We start from the raw sequence: 17,465 nt of genomic DNA, 5'->3' as shown, positions 1-17,465 counted from the left end.
CAGCATATATCCAGCTGCACTGAATGTATATTTGGCACGTGTTTCAGCACTGAAGTGGGAAAGCCATTATGTGCTTAATCCTAATAAGACTTTTTAATCAATTAGCTAATAAACTGTTGTGACGTTATGTGCGATTTCAGTGAAAAAATTATAAATTGATTTTCGGCTTCCCCTTATTTGCCCAGTTTTAGTCCATCTGTCCAAATAAAGTCACAGTGAGGTATCTTGGAGAGGGGTTCATTTCACCAAATCTTTTTATGCTCTGGATGCTGAAATATTTGATATTGTGATATAAAAAAATCCCTTGTCAGTTGGGGATCACTGAAGCCTCTGCTTATGTTGCATTTCGGATAATGGCAACACTTTTAGTATATATTGATGCCACAATCAATACCAGCATCTGATGCCAGAAGTGCATGGTACTACTGGGGTTACATGCTAACACACAATGATCTAGAATCAAGACTGCCCAGATTCAAAATATGGCAGTCCATGATGATGATGATGATACAGATGCTGGAACACCTTTGGAAGAAGTATTTGCCATTGCACAGTGCTCAGAGTTCTACTGCAGAAACTAAGTATCAATTCAAACTGTGGAAAAAGGTTTGGATGTCTTCCTGAAGAGAGTCAAGGTATGAAGCAGCTAACCCGAGAGGGAATGGAGGTAGCTTATCAGATACCGTTGGTCTTTAAGGCATTGAGAGCAGATGGTGCTGACACTGATGCTTGCAGATATGTATGGCTGCACTCATCAGATCTTCATAAAGACTTTCTATAGGATGGCTGGTCCCTCTTCAGACAAAGAAGGTGTCAAGGGAACGGCCTCAGCCTGGAAGTTAGCCTACATAGCTAGGGCTGAATTCAATAATCAGGCTGCTTTTGCTTTCCTTCCAAAGAAAGCCAGTGTCCTAAACCTCCAGGTTTTTTGAAAGGTCTCATAACAAGTAGCTAGATGGCCAGTGCTTTCTTCAGAGAGCATTTTTATGGCGGGAGATTAAGAGCCTTTTTACCTTCAATAAACACCAGTTACCTAAGATCCAGCAAGGCAACACATCTTGCTTCAAATTGCCCTTCTTGAGATTCCTCTACAGTTCAACAGTAAGAGGAATAATGCTGCAAGAAATTTGATTCTTGGCAAAAAGTAATTGAATTCATGCTATTGAAGAAAGAAGGAAAGTTTTTATTCCAGAAGTTTATTCACTATGACAAATCCTGTCAGCAAGGACTGGGCTACTGATGTTGGCCTGATTGGTACAACAAAATTCATGGCATGTGATCCATGTCATACCTCAGTGGACCCTGAGATTTCGATAGTTTCAAGTCAGGGGAAGACTCTTATTGACTCTTATTGAATCATGTTTGTTTTGGTATTTCAGGCGAAATCTTTAATTAGGGAAAGACTTCCAATCCACATTATTATAGAATGATGAATGCATCCTGACTAGGATGGGACGAGCTTTCCAGAGGGGCTTCACACCAAAGCACTCAATAATGCATAAAGGGTATAGAGATGAGTGAGATGTGATACTGTATGCACAAAGTACCCTCAGATGTGTATGCCTTATCTACACACAAGTGTGTCACTGGCTCAACTAAAGTGATTTTTTTTTTAATGAAATTTGTTAAACTGATGTAAACCCTGGCACAGAATTGGTATATAGCTGCCTAGTATTAAGGTAAATGGCAGCTGTAAACAGATTTAAGTGTATCCAGGTGGTTTTGTAACAACTGTGAATGCTTAAGGCAAAAGCTTAAAGGGAAACAGTGCTTTTATATTACAGTTTTTGTCAAGTTGTTGAGTTACTTGATATATGGCTCAGATACAAGCAAAACAAGGTAAAATGACTATCCAAATATGAACTAAAATAAATGACATTTGGTTAATTCTATTTTTGTATTTTTTGCCAGTTGCTTTTGTTAGAACAGTTTCTGTAAATGTGATTTGTTTAATTTTTGTTTTTGTTAATGAAAGGACATACAGTAACTGATACTCTAGCCGTTACACTAACAGCAATGCAAAATTTGTCATTTGCATATAAATATCAGCCCTGCTCTTGGGATTACTGTTAATAGATATTACTGATTTAAAAATGAAACTTAGTTGCATAGCTACATCTCTTTACTTTAAAATCTGGACATAGTTGAGAAAACACTTAAAGAGAAATTAACATTTCAGTTGAAGTTACAAACGTAATTTCCATCCTGTCACATTTTGGTGACCTTTTGTGACAGCTTGTCTCTATTGGAGGGAAGCATTCTTACTTGCTGATTAAAGATGTCATTTGAAACCATTTTATTACCAGGGGTAGTGAAATTAATCTTGACACTTAGAGCCACTAGAAAAATAATTGCTGATTCACTACATTAACTGTGTATGTGTATGAGAGAGAGAACCGTGTAGTCAAGATTAGAATGTGTGCTGGGAAAATAAATATATAAAAGATAAAAATTATTCTCTCATGAATGGTGTTGAAACTTTTCCTAAATATGTGAGTGTGTGTGGTTTTTTTTAACAAAGAAAATGTAATAGGTGGTTTTGAAAAGATTTTAGGGAGACATGTTAAGGAAAAGATATAAAATAAGTTTCTGAGAATACTGAATTCATCCTTTTAAATAAAGCTTTTTATTTACTCATTATTACCATGTAGAATTATTGACTGGCTGTATAGAATTTACATTATGGATGGATGTATACAACAGACTTATTTATCTTTAAGGAAAGAGGGGGGGAGGTAGTTACCTTATTTGGCCTGGTACAATCAAAACCCAACAGCATACTTCAAAGCAGCTCTGCTCCGGTCTCCTACGCTTCCCAGGAACTCCTCCCTCAAGGCCTGATTTAAAAAAAACCCAAACAGTATGGCTTCCACACTTATGGAAAGTCATACACAAAGCAGGTGGAACTATTAGTGATGCTATACTGATGCTGATGTCAGCAATAATATGTGCAATGTAGTCTAGTTACTCTTGGTATAACATCTCACTTTGAATGTACTGAGTTTTTGGTCTGAAATATCAATGTTTAATTAAATTTGTTGCCCTTTCTCTCACCCCCACGCAGAAACATGTAATGTAATAAGGTTGCACGTCTAAGTGCTCAAATCACAAAATACGCAAACTGTCACAATTTAACCTTGTCCCATCACCAACGCATACATAGCACCCAGTTTCTCCCTTTGATACATCCATGGCACTCCTGCTGAAGACAGTTCATGTTGGGCATATGTGTGTAAAACAGAATTATTCCCATGGTGATTTACAGTATGTTTATCGGCATTGTTCCAAAATATTCTGTGCATGCATACAGGATGAATGAAGGATACTGTGAGAACCTTAACTTTTGCATTATATGACTTTTGAGTGTTTAGGGCTCTGAACCGCCACATAAATGTACAAATAGTGTACTCTTCCATTGAGTGGAGTCTTAGGCCAGGCCAACACTACAGACTTCTATCAGTATAACTGTCGCTCCAGGGTGTGAATAATCCACACCCCTGAGCAACATAATTATACTGACCTAACCCTTCTGTAGATATCACTATATCAGTGGAAGAGCTTCTCCCGCTGCCATAGCTACCACCTCTCGGGGAGATGGATTAACTATGATGACAGCAGAAGCTCTCCCGTAAGCATAGTAGCATCTTCACTAAAGTGCAGCGGTGGCAAGCTGCAGCACTGTACATGAAAAGAGGCCCTTATTGACTGCAGTGCGATACCATGCAGATGCACGTTTCCGGGCTGGGGCATAAAGTTTGAACCTCAGGTTGATTTCTTTGTTCTTATAGGAAAGAGAGACTTAAAACACTTAATATCTCTGCTGAGCTCATAAAGTGCTTCCATAGTCCCACAATCAAAAATTTGTTAAATGTTTCTAAACTGCAATGAAGTAAACAAAATCGTATCCAAATAATCACCATCCTCACAGTACGTGTGTCGCACTGCCTGCTGCAGTTTGTTGCAGAACTGTACCCGTTATAACCCTGTTTTTACACTCATAATTCTATGGAACTGTGTTTGTTGGCTGAAAAATTGAGCAAGTTGTCTGTGCTGATGTGACCTAAAATACATTTGTCAGCTATTATGGTTTTTTAGTTCATTGAGTGGAAATAATAGCTTCCTCTACAGTTTAGACACTTCTCCTTTTCCTCAGTTTGACCACTTTTTTGGAGACCAACACAACTGAAATTTGAACCTTGAAACATAGCATGGGCATTATCCTGGACACACAGGAAGAAAGATGAGAGACAAGGGATGTGATTTTAACTCGATCAGAACTTCATTAATTCATCTAGAAACTACCTGGCAATAATGTGTCCAATGCAGTTTGTCCTTCCTTCCATAATCTGTTCCATCTGGTGAAGGGCTGCTGTCAGCTTCCCAAACCTTTGCAACTGCTCCCAGCAACCCTCTTCTTGTATGAGGGTTAAGTGGCTGGGGAAAGGTTTCGAGAAGCACTTTTTAAAATCATTGGTGAGCATCTTTAGTAGCATATTAAGATTTTAGCAAGGTTGAAGTCCTGCCCCCTTTTTAAAATCACCTTGCACATTCTCCTTGATTGTGACAGGGCTGCTGTTCTCCCAAAGCCAGGTGCTGGGTAAGAAGAGGAACCGCTGCTGCTTAGGGTATTGCTGGAACTTTTAACATGGTTGTAGCTGACTAGTAGAAGCATACACCATCAAGTCATCCAACTTTTCCTTCATGTCCACCGGGCTCCATCTTCTCATCAGCAACTGGCAACAACTCTGTGCAAATGTATAATGAATGTTAGGGTGTCTGCAGTTTTTGCCACTTTTTGTAATCCTCATCAAGTTCTAAACCCTTTTTTAAGGGCCTCCTAAAATATTAGGCCACTAGTTATCTTTTCTGTTGCAAATATACAGCCTTCACAATCCAAACACGCAAAATATCTCCACCCAAATAAGAATAGCAGCAGGTTCCTGTTTCTGTTCCTCCCACACATACACACATGCATGCCTCATTCAGCTGTGAACTTGAAAGCTTAATGAGATCACTCATAAGTAAGTTTAAAACAGTGATTTAAGTAGCTTTGGCTATTACATCACCTGCCATTTTTGTCACATTCTTACTTTTAGATTTTTCTCCCCATGGTTATGTGAAAGACCCATACAACATGGAAAAATGACTCAGTAGGAGCAGTAAAACTGATTTATACCCAGCATGCTTTGACATGCAAACTAAACATTTTTCTCTCTAAACTTTCAATTTTAGGTATTATTTGTAATACCAGTTGAGAAAAATGTTTCATACAGAAATGTGACTATCTTGATGCTGTCCCTTTAAATTGTAACATTAAACATGGATTATTTCTTTTTATTAAAAAAAAGGGGGATTCGTAAGTTCATTTCAGCGTCCAGCAAATACATAGTCTAATGGTGTTAAGTTTGCACAGTTAACAAGATAAAGGGAAGAGTCCGTTTCAAAAGCAGCACCATATTATTATTAGTGATATTTTAGTTAAGCGTTTAGCTTATTATATTGCTTGTCGCTAACTGGACCCCATTAAAATGTACAACATATAAAGTATTGCCTGGTGCATGCTGCTGGTGAAACCTTCGCTCTATGTCCTAATATTTAGTACAGACTTTGTATGTTAGTCCACACTTCCACTGTAATTTAGTCCCCTGAATCATAGTTATCCCGGTTAAGGGCATTGTCTTGGGTTTTAACTTAGTTCCAGGTCCTAGTAGAGTATCATCTACTCTGCAAAATTTAGCCACATTATAAACAAACTGGGGGCAACTGTTGTAACCAGGTTCTCAGTTGTAGATGGGCCCAAAATCTATAGTATGTGTTTAGTCTTTGTTTGTCCCCTGTAAAGTTCATCCCTCTTTTTGAGCCACATATGCAGGAAAATAAATGGCATAAGAATGTGTGTATTATTTAGTTTTCATATTTCTCAAAAATGACATTAGCTGAATATGTTCAAAAAAGGTCTTTGACACAAGACAAATGCACAGAACAGAAGGTGAAGCATTTGAAAACTATGCTTATGCATAACCTTTGCTGTAGTGTTTCCTGATGCTTTCTTTTCTGTTTGCCTTTTCTGTGGATAAACAGAGAATTAAGTTACCAGTGCTGGCAGTTTAGTTCCTTTCACATAACAAACTTCTTCAACAACAAGCAACAAATGTAAGGCAGACTTCAATAGTAAAATAACATTTTCCTCCGTGTTAGTTTCATTAACCTGCCACTACATGTTTACCTTTGCAGCAGATACAAATACACAAAAAGAAAAACATTGATTTTGCTTTAATGAAATGTTAACATGCCATTGCCACCTTAAGGTGATCAAAGAGCCTGCAAATTTTATCTTGGTTGTAGTGACACTTTTCTCTACTTATAATGGTGTCCTTTCTAATCCTCACCGCAAATACCTAACATATGCATTTTTCCCATATAACAGAACTCTCAGCAGAAGCCAAAGCAGCGTTATTTGAATTTGAAGAAAGGGAAAGACAGCTTAAACAGGGACGCTACGGCTCAAGGAGAGGAGGGAGGAGAGGAGGTTCCATAATGTGTCATGGAATGGGAGAACAAAGAAGAGACAACAATGAAAGGGGAAGAATGAAGGATCACAGGCCTGCGCTGCTGCCAACGCAGCCACCGACAGCGGTAACTCAAATGCACAGTATTTTCTTTATGAAATTGGTACTTTTAAGAAAGTAATTCTGGCAGTTATTACTCTGATTTGTAGATCTTTGTCACTCCTTGTCTTTCAAAACTGGGGTGAATTTTAGAAGAATCTGTACTATTCTTAATCATTAACAAAGATTTAAAAAACCCAAACCTTAATTTACTGCTTCCCCAGTGGACCATAATGTAACATGGGCTTCTCACAGTCTTTTGATTAGAACTTGATGCACATTTTTGACCAAAACATTTTTAAGTGAAAAATACAGATTTGGCAATGCTGAAATAGTCCCCAAATTCATAGATTTCCATGTATTGTTTGTTTTGGTCAGTGAAAAATTAAAAAAACAAACAAACAATTTAATTTAGACATTTTTTGCAATTGAACTGTTTTGAATTTTTTCATTCAAAATGACTTCTTGTTTTGAAATTTCCTTTAATTTAATTTTTAAAAAATTAAAAATGTTAAATACTCAAAATCAAAATGAAACATTTTGTTTGATGCAAAACAGTTTTTTCAACTTCTCGATTTGCTGAAAATATTTAATTAAAAAAAATTGTTTGACCCAAAACTCATCTTTTTTTCCCCAATGGTTTGGTCTTGCCAGCAAACCTAAAAGTAATCCATTATTCTCTCAACTATAGTTGTGATTGTGGAAGTATGAGAAGGGTCACATTTCCACTTCAGAGTTTGAGACCTTGGTATATCAAAATGTCAAGCATTTTTCAAATGACGCTAACAGATAATCAGGCTCTCTGTTTTTTGCATCAACAGAGAGGAACAGGTTAACTCCAGTTGTATAGGGAAGCCATCTCTGCATTTGAGATTGTTCAGTCTAACATTACTGATTGCTACTTACCCTGGCATGGAAAAAATGTGACCAGATAATTCCTTTTCTGTTGAATTCATTCTGGTGACTTTCAAGACTCTGTTAAAATAGTGATGTGACTTTATTTCTTAAAACTGAGTCTTTTTATATTTCTAATATTGTACATTATGCTGAGGGGAAAATAAAAACCTAGAGCTTGTCTATACTACCATTGTTGTTGGTATAACTTACGTCGTTTAGGGGTGTGGAAAAAACACACCTCTGAGCAACTTAAGTTACACTGACAGAAGCGCTGCTGTGGACAGCACTATGTTGGCGGGAGACCTGCTGCTGCTGACATAGCTACCGCTGCTCGTGGAGGTGGTTTTATTATGTCTCCCGTCGACATATAACGGCTACATGAGCGATCTTAGAGCCACGCAATTGCATCAGGACAGCTGTGCTGCTGTAAGCTCGCTAGTGTAGACAAGCTCTTAGAGAGGAGTCTTCACTCACCATGGAAATGTAGTCACCTGTGGGTTAGCACACAGCAGTTTTACTTCAGCAATGCTACACAACCGTTTTCTAAGATTGCAGATGAAGTATAACTTCTGCAATTGAAATTACAGGGGAATTTCGGTAGGCAGATTAGTTACCCACATTGGAATTTGGCCAAGTTATTGGGGTTAATGCCTCTGTTATGAAAAATGCCATGGGAACAACAATGACAACAAATGATAAAATCTTAATTTAATGTCTTATCCAAAAGAGAACACTTGAGTGGTGAAAAAATATCATTAATTTTTGTTTGTTTTTTGTGAAGTACTGTTATCTGGGATCCCTGTTCTTAGATTAGTCTGTGTATGGGTATGATAGAAGTGATGCATTAAAGGGAGGGAGCAAGGTTTTACATGGAAAGATTAATTAAACCATAACAGATTGTTAGTAGATATTGCTGTAATACTTGATGGTTCAAAACATACATGTCAATATTTCATGCTTGTAGAACAGATTGGGGGTGTGTGTGGGAAATAAATCACCTTTGTTTTTTCACCTATTATATTGCTGCAGTCTTCAATTAATTTAATGTATTTTAAATTAAAATCTAATAATTTTATTATAAGACTTTCTGTGCTCTATCATCAAGGTATCAAGACACATTTGTTTATGTACATCTGTGACTCTTCATGTGGAGAAGCCCTATCCTACGCTTCACACCCCTCCCACCCAATACTTTGAAGCTACTTGTTCAAGTCTGAAGGTTATGTTTAGTTAAATGTGACTTGTCCATGCAGCTACATCCTTTAGTGAATCCAATACTTACATTGGAACAAAGTACAACAAAAAGATGCCAGTTTTCTTAGCGAGGCTCTACTGCTGTACAATGATTAGATACCATAATAAATCCACTAGCATCTGAACTGTGCTTCCCAGTGACACATACAAACAGAGCTAATTGTTTGGTACTACACTGCAGTTGATCATCACTAGTAACACAAGCCATTCTTCACCATATGTGTTTTTTTCTCTACTTCTGTTCATTTTCTGATACCTACACCCATACTTGACGGTGACATTTTATTCTCATCTGTCTTTTAAATTTTGTTTGGATACTGGTAACATTCCATGTGCTAGGCTCTGGCCCCTTTACTACTTGTTTCCTGTCTATTTTCCTTTCGTGTTGACATTTTTTTGCTTTCAAATGATTCCTTCCATACTTGTAGTTCCAGTAGTTTCAGCTGGTTTAATGATAGGAATAGGAGGTGTCTTTCTGTGAAAATTTGGCCTCGAACATTCTCAAAGAATCCAAGTTGTGTTTTTTGTTACTGATTTTTTTTTTTTTTTACATCCGTGTACTTGGATTTTAACCGAATAGATTTTGTTCTTTTTGGTTATTTGCAGAGTCATTCACAGAGGTTAATTCCTCCTCACCAGCAGCAGCCTATTAGGAGTCTGTTCCAGCAGCAACAGCTACAAACGCTGCTTCCTATGCAGCATCAGCACCATTCATCTCCTCCTCCAGGACTACATATGCCACCCCAGATGGAAACACCTGGAATAATGATGACTCCACCCCCAGTGACACCCCAACAACCGAAGAACATACATATAAACCCACATTTCAAAGGGACAGTAGTGACGCCTGTGCAAGGTGAGTGTTCTGAATATTGTAAGTTTTGTGTTAGTGTCTCCCTCTTCCCTGAATTGGCAATGCTATCTACAGGATTGGTTTTCTGTGATCATTCAGTCCTAACTTACACAAAAACTTATTTCAGGCTAAAATTCTCCTTGCTTAATCATAGAGCAAATATTTTGCCAAAGTTAGTAGTTTGTTGAAAAAACAAAGCCTCTTCCATTTCTAGCTCTTCTTTAAAATGACACTTAAGGTAAAATTTGCATTATCCTATAATAAGGAGCGATTGAATTGCCAACTGTAAAGAAGATATATTTAAATAGTGGACATCAGTTTTCAAGAACTGGCTAAGCATTGCAGTTTAAAATTTCACAAGTGATATTCTAGCTTCAGCCAGGCACTCTCAGAACATCCATCCAACTATTTGTGTGTGAATATACTGTGACACCTCTCAAACTGCAATTATCATGTGAAAGGTACAAGCGGCATCCATTTTATTTATGATGAATTTGAAAAGATATGCTCTGCTTGTTCTTTTCTCAGCTCCACTGCTTTTAATGGATTATTTGATTCAAAGCCTGAGAAGCAAACACTTTTTTCATAACTTATTTAATTCCAGCACTCATTGCTGGGCAACTTTTAGTTGCAACTTCTTTGGCTGTGTTGAATTTGAGGCCATGTCTACACTTAATGGAGATTGATACCGCTGCGATCGATGCACCGGGGGTTGATTTAGCGGGTCTAGTGAAGACCCACTAAATCGATGACTGAGCTCTCTCAGATTGATTCGGTACCCCACCAGAATGAGAGGAGTAAGGAAAGTCGACAGGGGAATGTCTCCCCTCGACACACCGCAGTATACACACCGCGGTAAGTTAACCTAAGCTACGTCAACTCCAGCTACATTATTCATGTAACTGGAGTAGCATAATTTAGGTGTCGTTACCCCTGTAGGGTAGACAAGGCCTGAGACTAAAGAAAAGCAATAGTTGTATAATTTAAAGTCTTTGTGACTGTAGTCATCACTAGAAAAAGCAAATATTTTTTTACATTCTGATCTGATAGATATTTTGTCCTCAAATGAGCAGAGGTCCTGGCCTGAAGCTAACTTTCTGCTTATCATTCTGTCAAATAAAGGAAAGTTGACAGGACTAGGCTTTGCCAATTGGGAGAAATCTCAAGTATGTTAGTCCTGTACCAGATCTGCTTCTCACAGATAGATTTCAGAATGGCTGTTCCCTGGAGATTATTTTAGTTTTCCATATCTAATAAAAGCCATACTTCCCACCTATTCAGTCAGTATGTTGGAATAACTGCAATAGTTCAGAAGCTCCTTAGTCTTGGATGAATCCCTTTTGTTCATCCTTCTAAGATTTCCAAAGCAACTGTTGAAGGTATTTGTTTTATGAAAAGCAAAGAATCACATTCAGCCTGTCCCACACCTCTTCAACTAGTCAATGAAAGTTTTGCATCCAGATGGACAGCCTCCCTCTTCTAATTCTAGCAAACAGCATTTGGGGATTTTTGCTCTGTCTGACTTCAAAAAGCATACCAGCACATCCTCCATCCACCCTTTTATGGCTTTCTTCTTTATATCAGTAGTTACAGATACTGTCAGTATGCTGCTCACGTTGGGCCTTGCCACAGCACCCATAGTATTTTCTAAATCTTGGTCATGCCAGTGATACCTCTTTATCTCAAATATGGCTTTTGTTGTCTTGATTTGTTGATCAAAATATCTCCTTTCAACATCTTTCAATATCTCCTTCTTGTATGCTCTGAATATTCAAAGTTCAAAATTGATTTGTAATTTCTTTTCAAAAATTCATCTCTGTTCAAGATCTCTTGTGTGGGAGCTCCTTTTTTTTTAGCCAGTGAAGGTCTAGCTGTATTCGCAAGAGGTAGGCACCTGAAGAATGAGTCTTGTAACCTTTATATATTAGAATTTCAACATGACAAAGTCTTTGCCTTCTGGGTCTTATGGTGATTTGTGTTGACACAGTTCATTGATCTCCTCTTCTTCGTCTTAAACTCCAGCAAATCTTCCTTTTTTTCTGAACTGACCACCAATAAGACAATTTAGCACTTGTGTTAGTGGACAAGCAGAAAACTGCTAAATACAGTCCTCTATGTAGACCAAAATAATAGATTCTAGCCTGTTTGGTTGAAAATCCTGGTCTGTTGAGATGGCTTTAACTCAAATCCAGCTATCCATCATTCTCTCAGATTTTAGGAGTAGATTACTGTCACTTGAATGCCTACAAAGTGTATACTTATGGAAGATGATGACAGGACGTCAGTAGTGTAAATTTTGAAGGGGTTGGGGGTCAAAGAATGATACTCTTCAATGAAGAAAAATACAGTTTTAGTAACACACATCCAGCACAATTAGTTGTTCAAGCAGACTGACTGAGTCACCATTCCTTTAACTCAGGTAAATGGGAGACAGAGACCCAAATGTTAAAAGGAAATTTAGACCTATTTTCCCAAAATAGGTGTTTGTATTGGGCATCAACAAAACAAAATATTTCTTATGCTCAGTTCCTGATATCTCTGTATGGTACCACAAAAGCAAAAAAGTGGTCAGTTGACAACTTCAGCATGCGGTGAATGGGTCTTTGACTGTATGACTTACAACTTAACTTATTGTCAGAGTGACCTGCAAGGAAGAGTGGGACCAAGCCAGATTGATACTGAATAGTTCGGCTCCCTTGTTGTTCAGTATACTTTCGTTTTCTTGGTGAATCAAGATGGTACCCTGCCCTCCTTAGTTGATTCTGGCATTCCCAGACATGCAAAAGGTGCTTATGTACTGCAGTGATGTGGGGTATCATACAAATTTAGGTAGATGTTTCACTAAGTTCATTTGAATCCATTCAGTCTGAAATGTGCTTCCTGGAAGCTGAAGTACCAAGATTTGAAGCTTTGGGTACTCAGACGAGCATATTCTGTAAAATTTAGTGATACCAAGTCACTAAAATTTTCTTGCAGGACTGTCTGGAATTTCTGTCAAGTGATTTTATTGCAGGGCTGAGCCCAAGTATGATTAGGTCTCTTTACTAAGGACATTTGTTCTAAACAGAAATAAGGGAAACTTACTTTCTTACATTCCTATTTTCTGTTTCTCTAAATCTGTTTTCATGCGTGAAATCTTGGGAGGAAATTGTCAGAGAGAAGCCAGCCAGAGATACCAGCTGGTAGGACCAGAAACAGCCAAAGGAGAGAGAGCTGCACTTTGGGGGAGGGGGTAAAATGGGACCAAGCCAGGGTCATCCTTTGCCCCCAGGGTCCTGTGGACCTGGAACTGTGAGGGAAGACCCCCTTCTCTGAAGGCACTAGGCCCCAGGCAGTACCTACGGAGATGGGTTCCCCTCGGGGTGTCACTTGTAACAGGGGTATCACTGAGCCCCCCTGACCCTCCAGCCTTGGCTCCCTCTCACAGTGCTGCTGTGAAAAGTTGCCAAGCTCTCCAAGTTTGCTCTTTCACCAGTGTACACACAGGTAGGGACCCACCCAGCTGAAGTATTTACAGGCTGCTGTGATCTGCTCTGCATGGGGAGGCTACAGTTAGGGAACTGCCCAGCTGATCAAGAACACCCCTCCCCCTCCCTGGAATGTAAACCCAAAATTATACCGTCTTGCGCTGCACACAGATCTGTACAGAATAAGATCATGAAATTTTCCCCCTCCCTCACTGTGAAGACGGAATATACAACACAAATTTGCCCCAAGATACAACTCCCACACACTGGTTTGTGATAAAGCAAAACAAATTTATTAACTACAATAGATAGATTTTTAAGTGATTAGAAGGGATAGCAAACGGATCAAAAAGCAGGTTACCTAGCAAATAAACAAAAACACAATCTAATCTTAATTTACTAAAGTGATTGATTGGATATAAGTAGCAAATTCTCATCCTAAATGATGATTTAAGCCAGCTGCAGAGATTCTTAAGGGGCCAGCTGCCCTTGCTTGCAGCTTGAAAACCCCAGTTCCTTTCACAGGCTAGAAATCCCTCTCGCCTGGTCCAACACTTCCCCCTAGTTCAATGCTTGTTCCTTCAGGTGTTTCCAAGAGTCTTCTTTGGGCAGGGAGTCAGTGAAGAGCCACAATGATGTCACTCCCCTGACTTACCTTTTGCATATGGCAGGAATCCTTTGTCTCCAAGCTTGGGTCCCATGCCTTTCAGCAGAAAAACACTGGTATTCCAAGGTGGAGTCCAGTACCAGGTGATCTGGTCACATGTCCCTGTAATGTCATAGCAGCCATGACTCAGAGGCTGTTTGTAGCATCCTCAGGAAGGCTCCCAGGTGGGACATTAGCTTTTTCTAAGACTTAGTGTTCTTCCTTATGGTCCACTGACTTGAATGGGTCCTTCCCAGCCAGCCACCTAGACTGACTGTCTTGTGCCTAGTTGGCGTTCCCCAGGTGTAAACACATTTTTAATAGATACATAGACAATATTCCTAACTTCAGTTACCAAAATGATACATGCATGCAAGTAGGATTATCATATTCAAATCATAGCCTTAAACATGATTAATAATAGTTTTAAACATCTTCTGAAACAGTCTCCACAGCTATAGTGTCGATTGTCATGAAGCTGCCATTTGAACTTTTCCATCAGGACTGTGGAAGTAGTCTCCCTAATGGCCATCACTTTGGCCTGAAGAGTGAGTCTGAAACTTTCCCATTGAAGAGTCCTACCTGTAGGTAACATCTGTTTTCATTCCCAAGATAAAGTCTTCTTTTTATATCAGAGAAGAACTTCCCATTACCAGTCCTGTTCTCTAAGGCAAAGTATTCCCACAAAACGGTTTCATACCCCTTGTATCTTGGCTATAAAATTTTCTTGTCTGAGCTGCTTTTTTCTGAAAATTTAGATTTTTTTTTTCCTGCTTTCTAAGATAGATGTTCAAATCAAGATTGTACCTGAGGAGTACAACCGTACTCCATGCTTTCATCAGCCTCAGGAAGAATGGAAGAGAAACTCGCACATGAAAATCTGCAAGCTGCCGTTTACACATTCAGCAGACATGACGTTGAAATACAGCTAGGGTGACCAGATGTCCCATTTTTTAAGGGACAGTCCCGTTTTTTGGGACTTTTTCTTATATAGGCGCCTATTATCCCCCACTCCCTGTCCCTTTTTTCTCAGTTGCTACCTGGTAACCCTACATACAGATATCAGTCACTTGCAGCATTTGGATACTAGGTCCTTCACATTGCTGTATCTTAAACTTTTCTTTCCTTCCTACCCTCCTGCAAACATACTGCCTCTTCCACCCCAAGATTGTGAGCACTGGATAGGTCAATACATTCCAATAAGAATAATTAACAAATACGATAGTACAGCATGATCCCAATCTGAGCAGTAATCACAAATCAATTAATCTCTTTTTTTGAGTTTGGGGATTCAGGTTTTTTCCTTTAATATTGGTATCACAAATAACTATCCCACCAAGGATTTTGGGGAGCTACAAAAGTTCAGAAGTGAGCTACCAAACTGTCCCTTAGTAACTTACTAAACTGCTATGCAGTGACTCAATTTTATCCTTTAAAAATATTCTTTAAATTAAAGCAATTTTCTGGTTTGTATGAAAAAATATTATTAAAAAATCCCTTAAAACATGAGACAGGGATGGTTTCTGCTGTCTCTTTTAACTATTTCTTGGTCATTTACCATCAGATGATATTTACTTCCATTCTTATTTAAAATCCTGTCCAACACTGTGCTGCTTTAAAATGTTATACCACCGGTTCTTCCACTTCTATCATTAAAAATTTGTGGATTAATTTGATGTTCCGAAAAGAGTGCTGGTTTGAGCCATCTTTGCTGCCTCAGCAGCAAGGCCAAGGTTTGAAAGGATTTGAACTATCATCTTTCACAAGTATTAAATTCATTCGTGTTTTAAAAAAAGGCGGGGGGGGTGGCGGCGCATTGCCAGAGGCACTATACCAAAACAGATGATGACAGTTGAACAGAATGCTGGCCTATTTCTTGTGTGTGTTCTTTCCTATACAGCATTTTTACTGCATATAGGACCTGACCTGTAACACTTAAGCTATTTTAGTCATGGTTCTGTCAAACTCCCCATCTTTCGAAAGTGGGTGATGATTGTATGATACTGACAGATGTTCAGTGAGAACTAAGACGAGACCATCAAACTGATTTTAACCTGTAACCTAATATAGAGTTTGAACACACTATTCCAAAGGTGAAAAGTTAGTGTATTTAGCCCATATGTCAATATATAAAATAGTAAAACTGAAATATTCAACAGAAGTGTTTGGAAGTTAGACATAGTAACTGTTCTTAGGTCACACCTAATACATTAGTTCTTGTATCTTACTCACTTTTTAAGAAGCGAAGTTTGAGAAATCTTTGATAGGATTTGGATTCCCCAATACGAAATTTGCTAATTCAGTGGTGAAGTGTCAAGTGCTAATAGTTGCTGTGAATACCACTAAGAATTTATGTGTGAAGTGTAGTTGTAGTCCAGTTGGTCCCAGGGTATTAGATACAAGGCAGGTGAGGTAATAAGTTTTATTGGATGTCTTTTCTTCTAATGTTAAATTCTCCTGCTCAGAAATGTAGCACGGTGGCCTCCATCTAAAGTCATATTTGATAACTGACCATTAGAGATGTATGGGAAATGATTTTTCCATCCTGGGAAAATTATGGAAAGGTCATCCTAAATTAGGATGAAATTCCTCATTTCACAGACTTGCAATCTGAAAGAAAAAATTGATTTGGGTCAGTCAAAATGTTTTTTGTTTTGACATTTTCAAAATGCTTCATTTTAATTTTGACCTATATTTTATTGTTTTTACTAAAACTAGCTCAAATTTTGATGTGGAAAAAATGTAATTTTTCATGTAGAAAATGTCCAAATGGAATGTTCCAACAATTTCAAAATATTTTCCAAAACTTTTTTTGAAGCAGCAAATTTGTTCAAACCAACCCTGTTCCAGAAACAGTATGTTGAAATAAATCTGCATTTTCCAATGGAAAAAAAATATTTTCTGGAAAGTTTCCCAACAGCTCTGTTACCACATCAGTTGAGATATGACCGTGTTCTCCTGTGCACCATAAAGGGGAAGAACTTTAGTAATTGTGTGTATTGTGGTTTTGTTAATAACAACCCCAAGAAGTTCAGTAATATAGAGGAGTGCTGATCCACTACTGAAGTTTTGAAATTCAGTTTAATAGCTTTATGTTTTTGAGGCGGGGGATCCTTTGCCTGCTGCAGTCTTTTATAGAAAGGTTATTTTTCATATGAGATATTACACTGATACTGTGAATATCACAAATTGAGTGTGACCCTTCTCAACCTGCCAGGTGTTTAAGGAAGGAGCCTTGTGTGTGGAATGTCCTGTTCAGTAATGTTAATAGGAGACATCTGTGCATAATTCTGAACTTCTTACCCTCTCCCTCCCATTTTAGGTTCTCTGTAGTCATTCCAGTTCTTGATCTGCTGTGATGCCTTAGCATGTATAGTGTTAAGATACTATAAAGAGCCGCTGGAGCATGGGAGTCTGTCGGGAGTCACAATGACTATCTAAAAGGATCTGAGAGAGAAGAATTTAGGATGAATATGTTGGATTACTTCTTTTGCATTTCAAGCATTGTTTAAATGCTGTGTGGTTATGTCATTTAGATCCACCTTTACAGGTCTAAAAGAGTGTACTTCTTTCAGTTTGGCCATATGTAGTTTTTTTCCCCTATGTCAACAGGCTGTTTAATTCTGGAAAATTCAGGATTGCATTATCTAAATTACACCATGAGAATACTAATTGCCTGTTGCATGTTGGAAACAAAACTTGTCTCCTCTTAGCTAATTTTAGGGACTGTGGAGCACATG

At 38.3% G+C, this 17,465-nt stretch overlaps 1 protein-coding gene across 6 annotated transcripts in view; it reads left to right on the top strand.

Moving 5' to 3' along the window:
- The window catches only part of RBM33 (RNA binding motif protein 33), a 146,268-nt gene that overhangs the window by 44,603 nt on the left and 84,200 nt on the right, over window positions 1–17,465 (top strand). For all 6 annotated transcript variants that reach the window (XR_012157626.1, XM_073334566.1, XM_073334565.1 and 3 more), the window contains 2 exons: window positions 6,428–6,636; window positions 9,366–9,615. Coding sequence is in view for 5 of the 6 variants with exons in the window: in XM_073334566.1 (XP_073190667.1) it covers window positions 6,428–6,636; window positions 9,366–9,615 (459 nt within the window). In the remaining variant the exon portion in view is untranslated. The remainder of the gene's footprint in view (window positions 1–6,427; window positions 6,637–9,365; window positions 9,616–17,465) is intronic.

The sequence above is a fragment of the Lepidochelys kempii genome, chromosome 2, assembly GCF_965140265.1.
Source record: "Lepidochelys kempii isolate rLepKem1 chromosome 2, rLepKem1.hap2, whole genome shotgun sequence".
NCBI classification, from domain to species: Eukaryota; Metazoa; Chordata; order Testudines; family Cheloniidae; genus Lepidochelys; species Lepidochelys kempii.
This window is presented reverse-complemented; position numbering and strand designations above follow the sequence as displayed.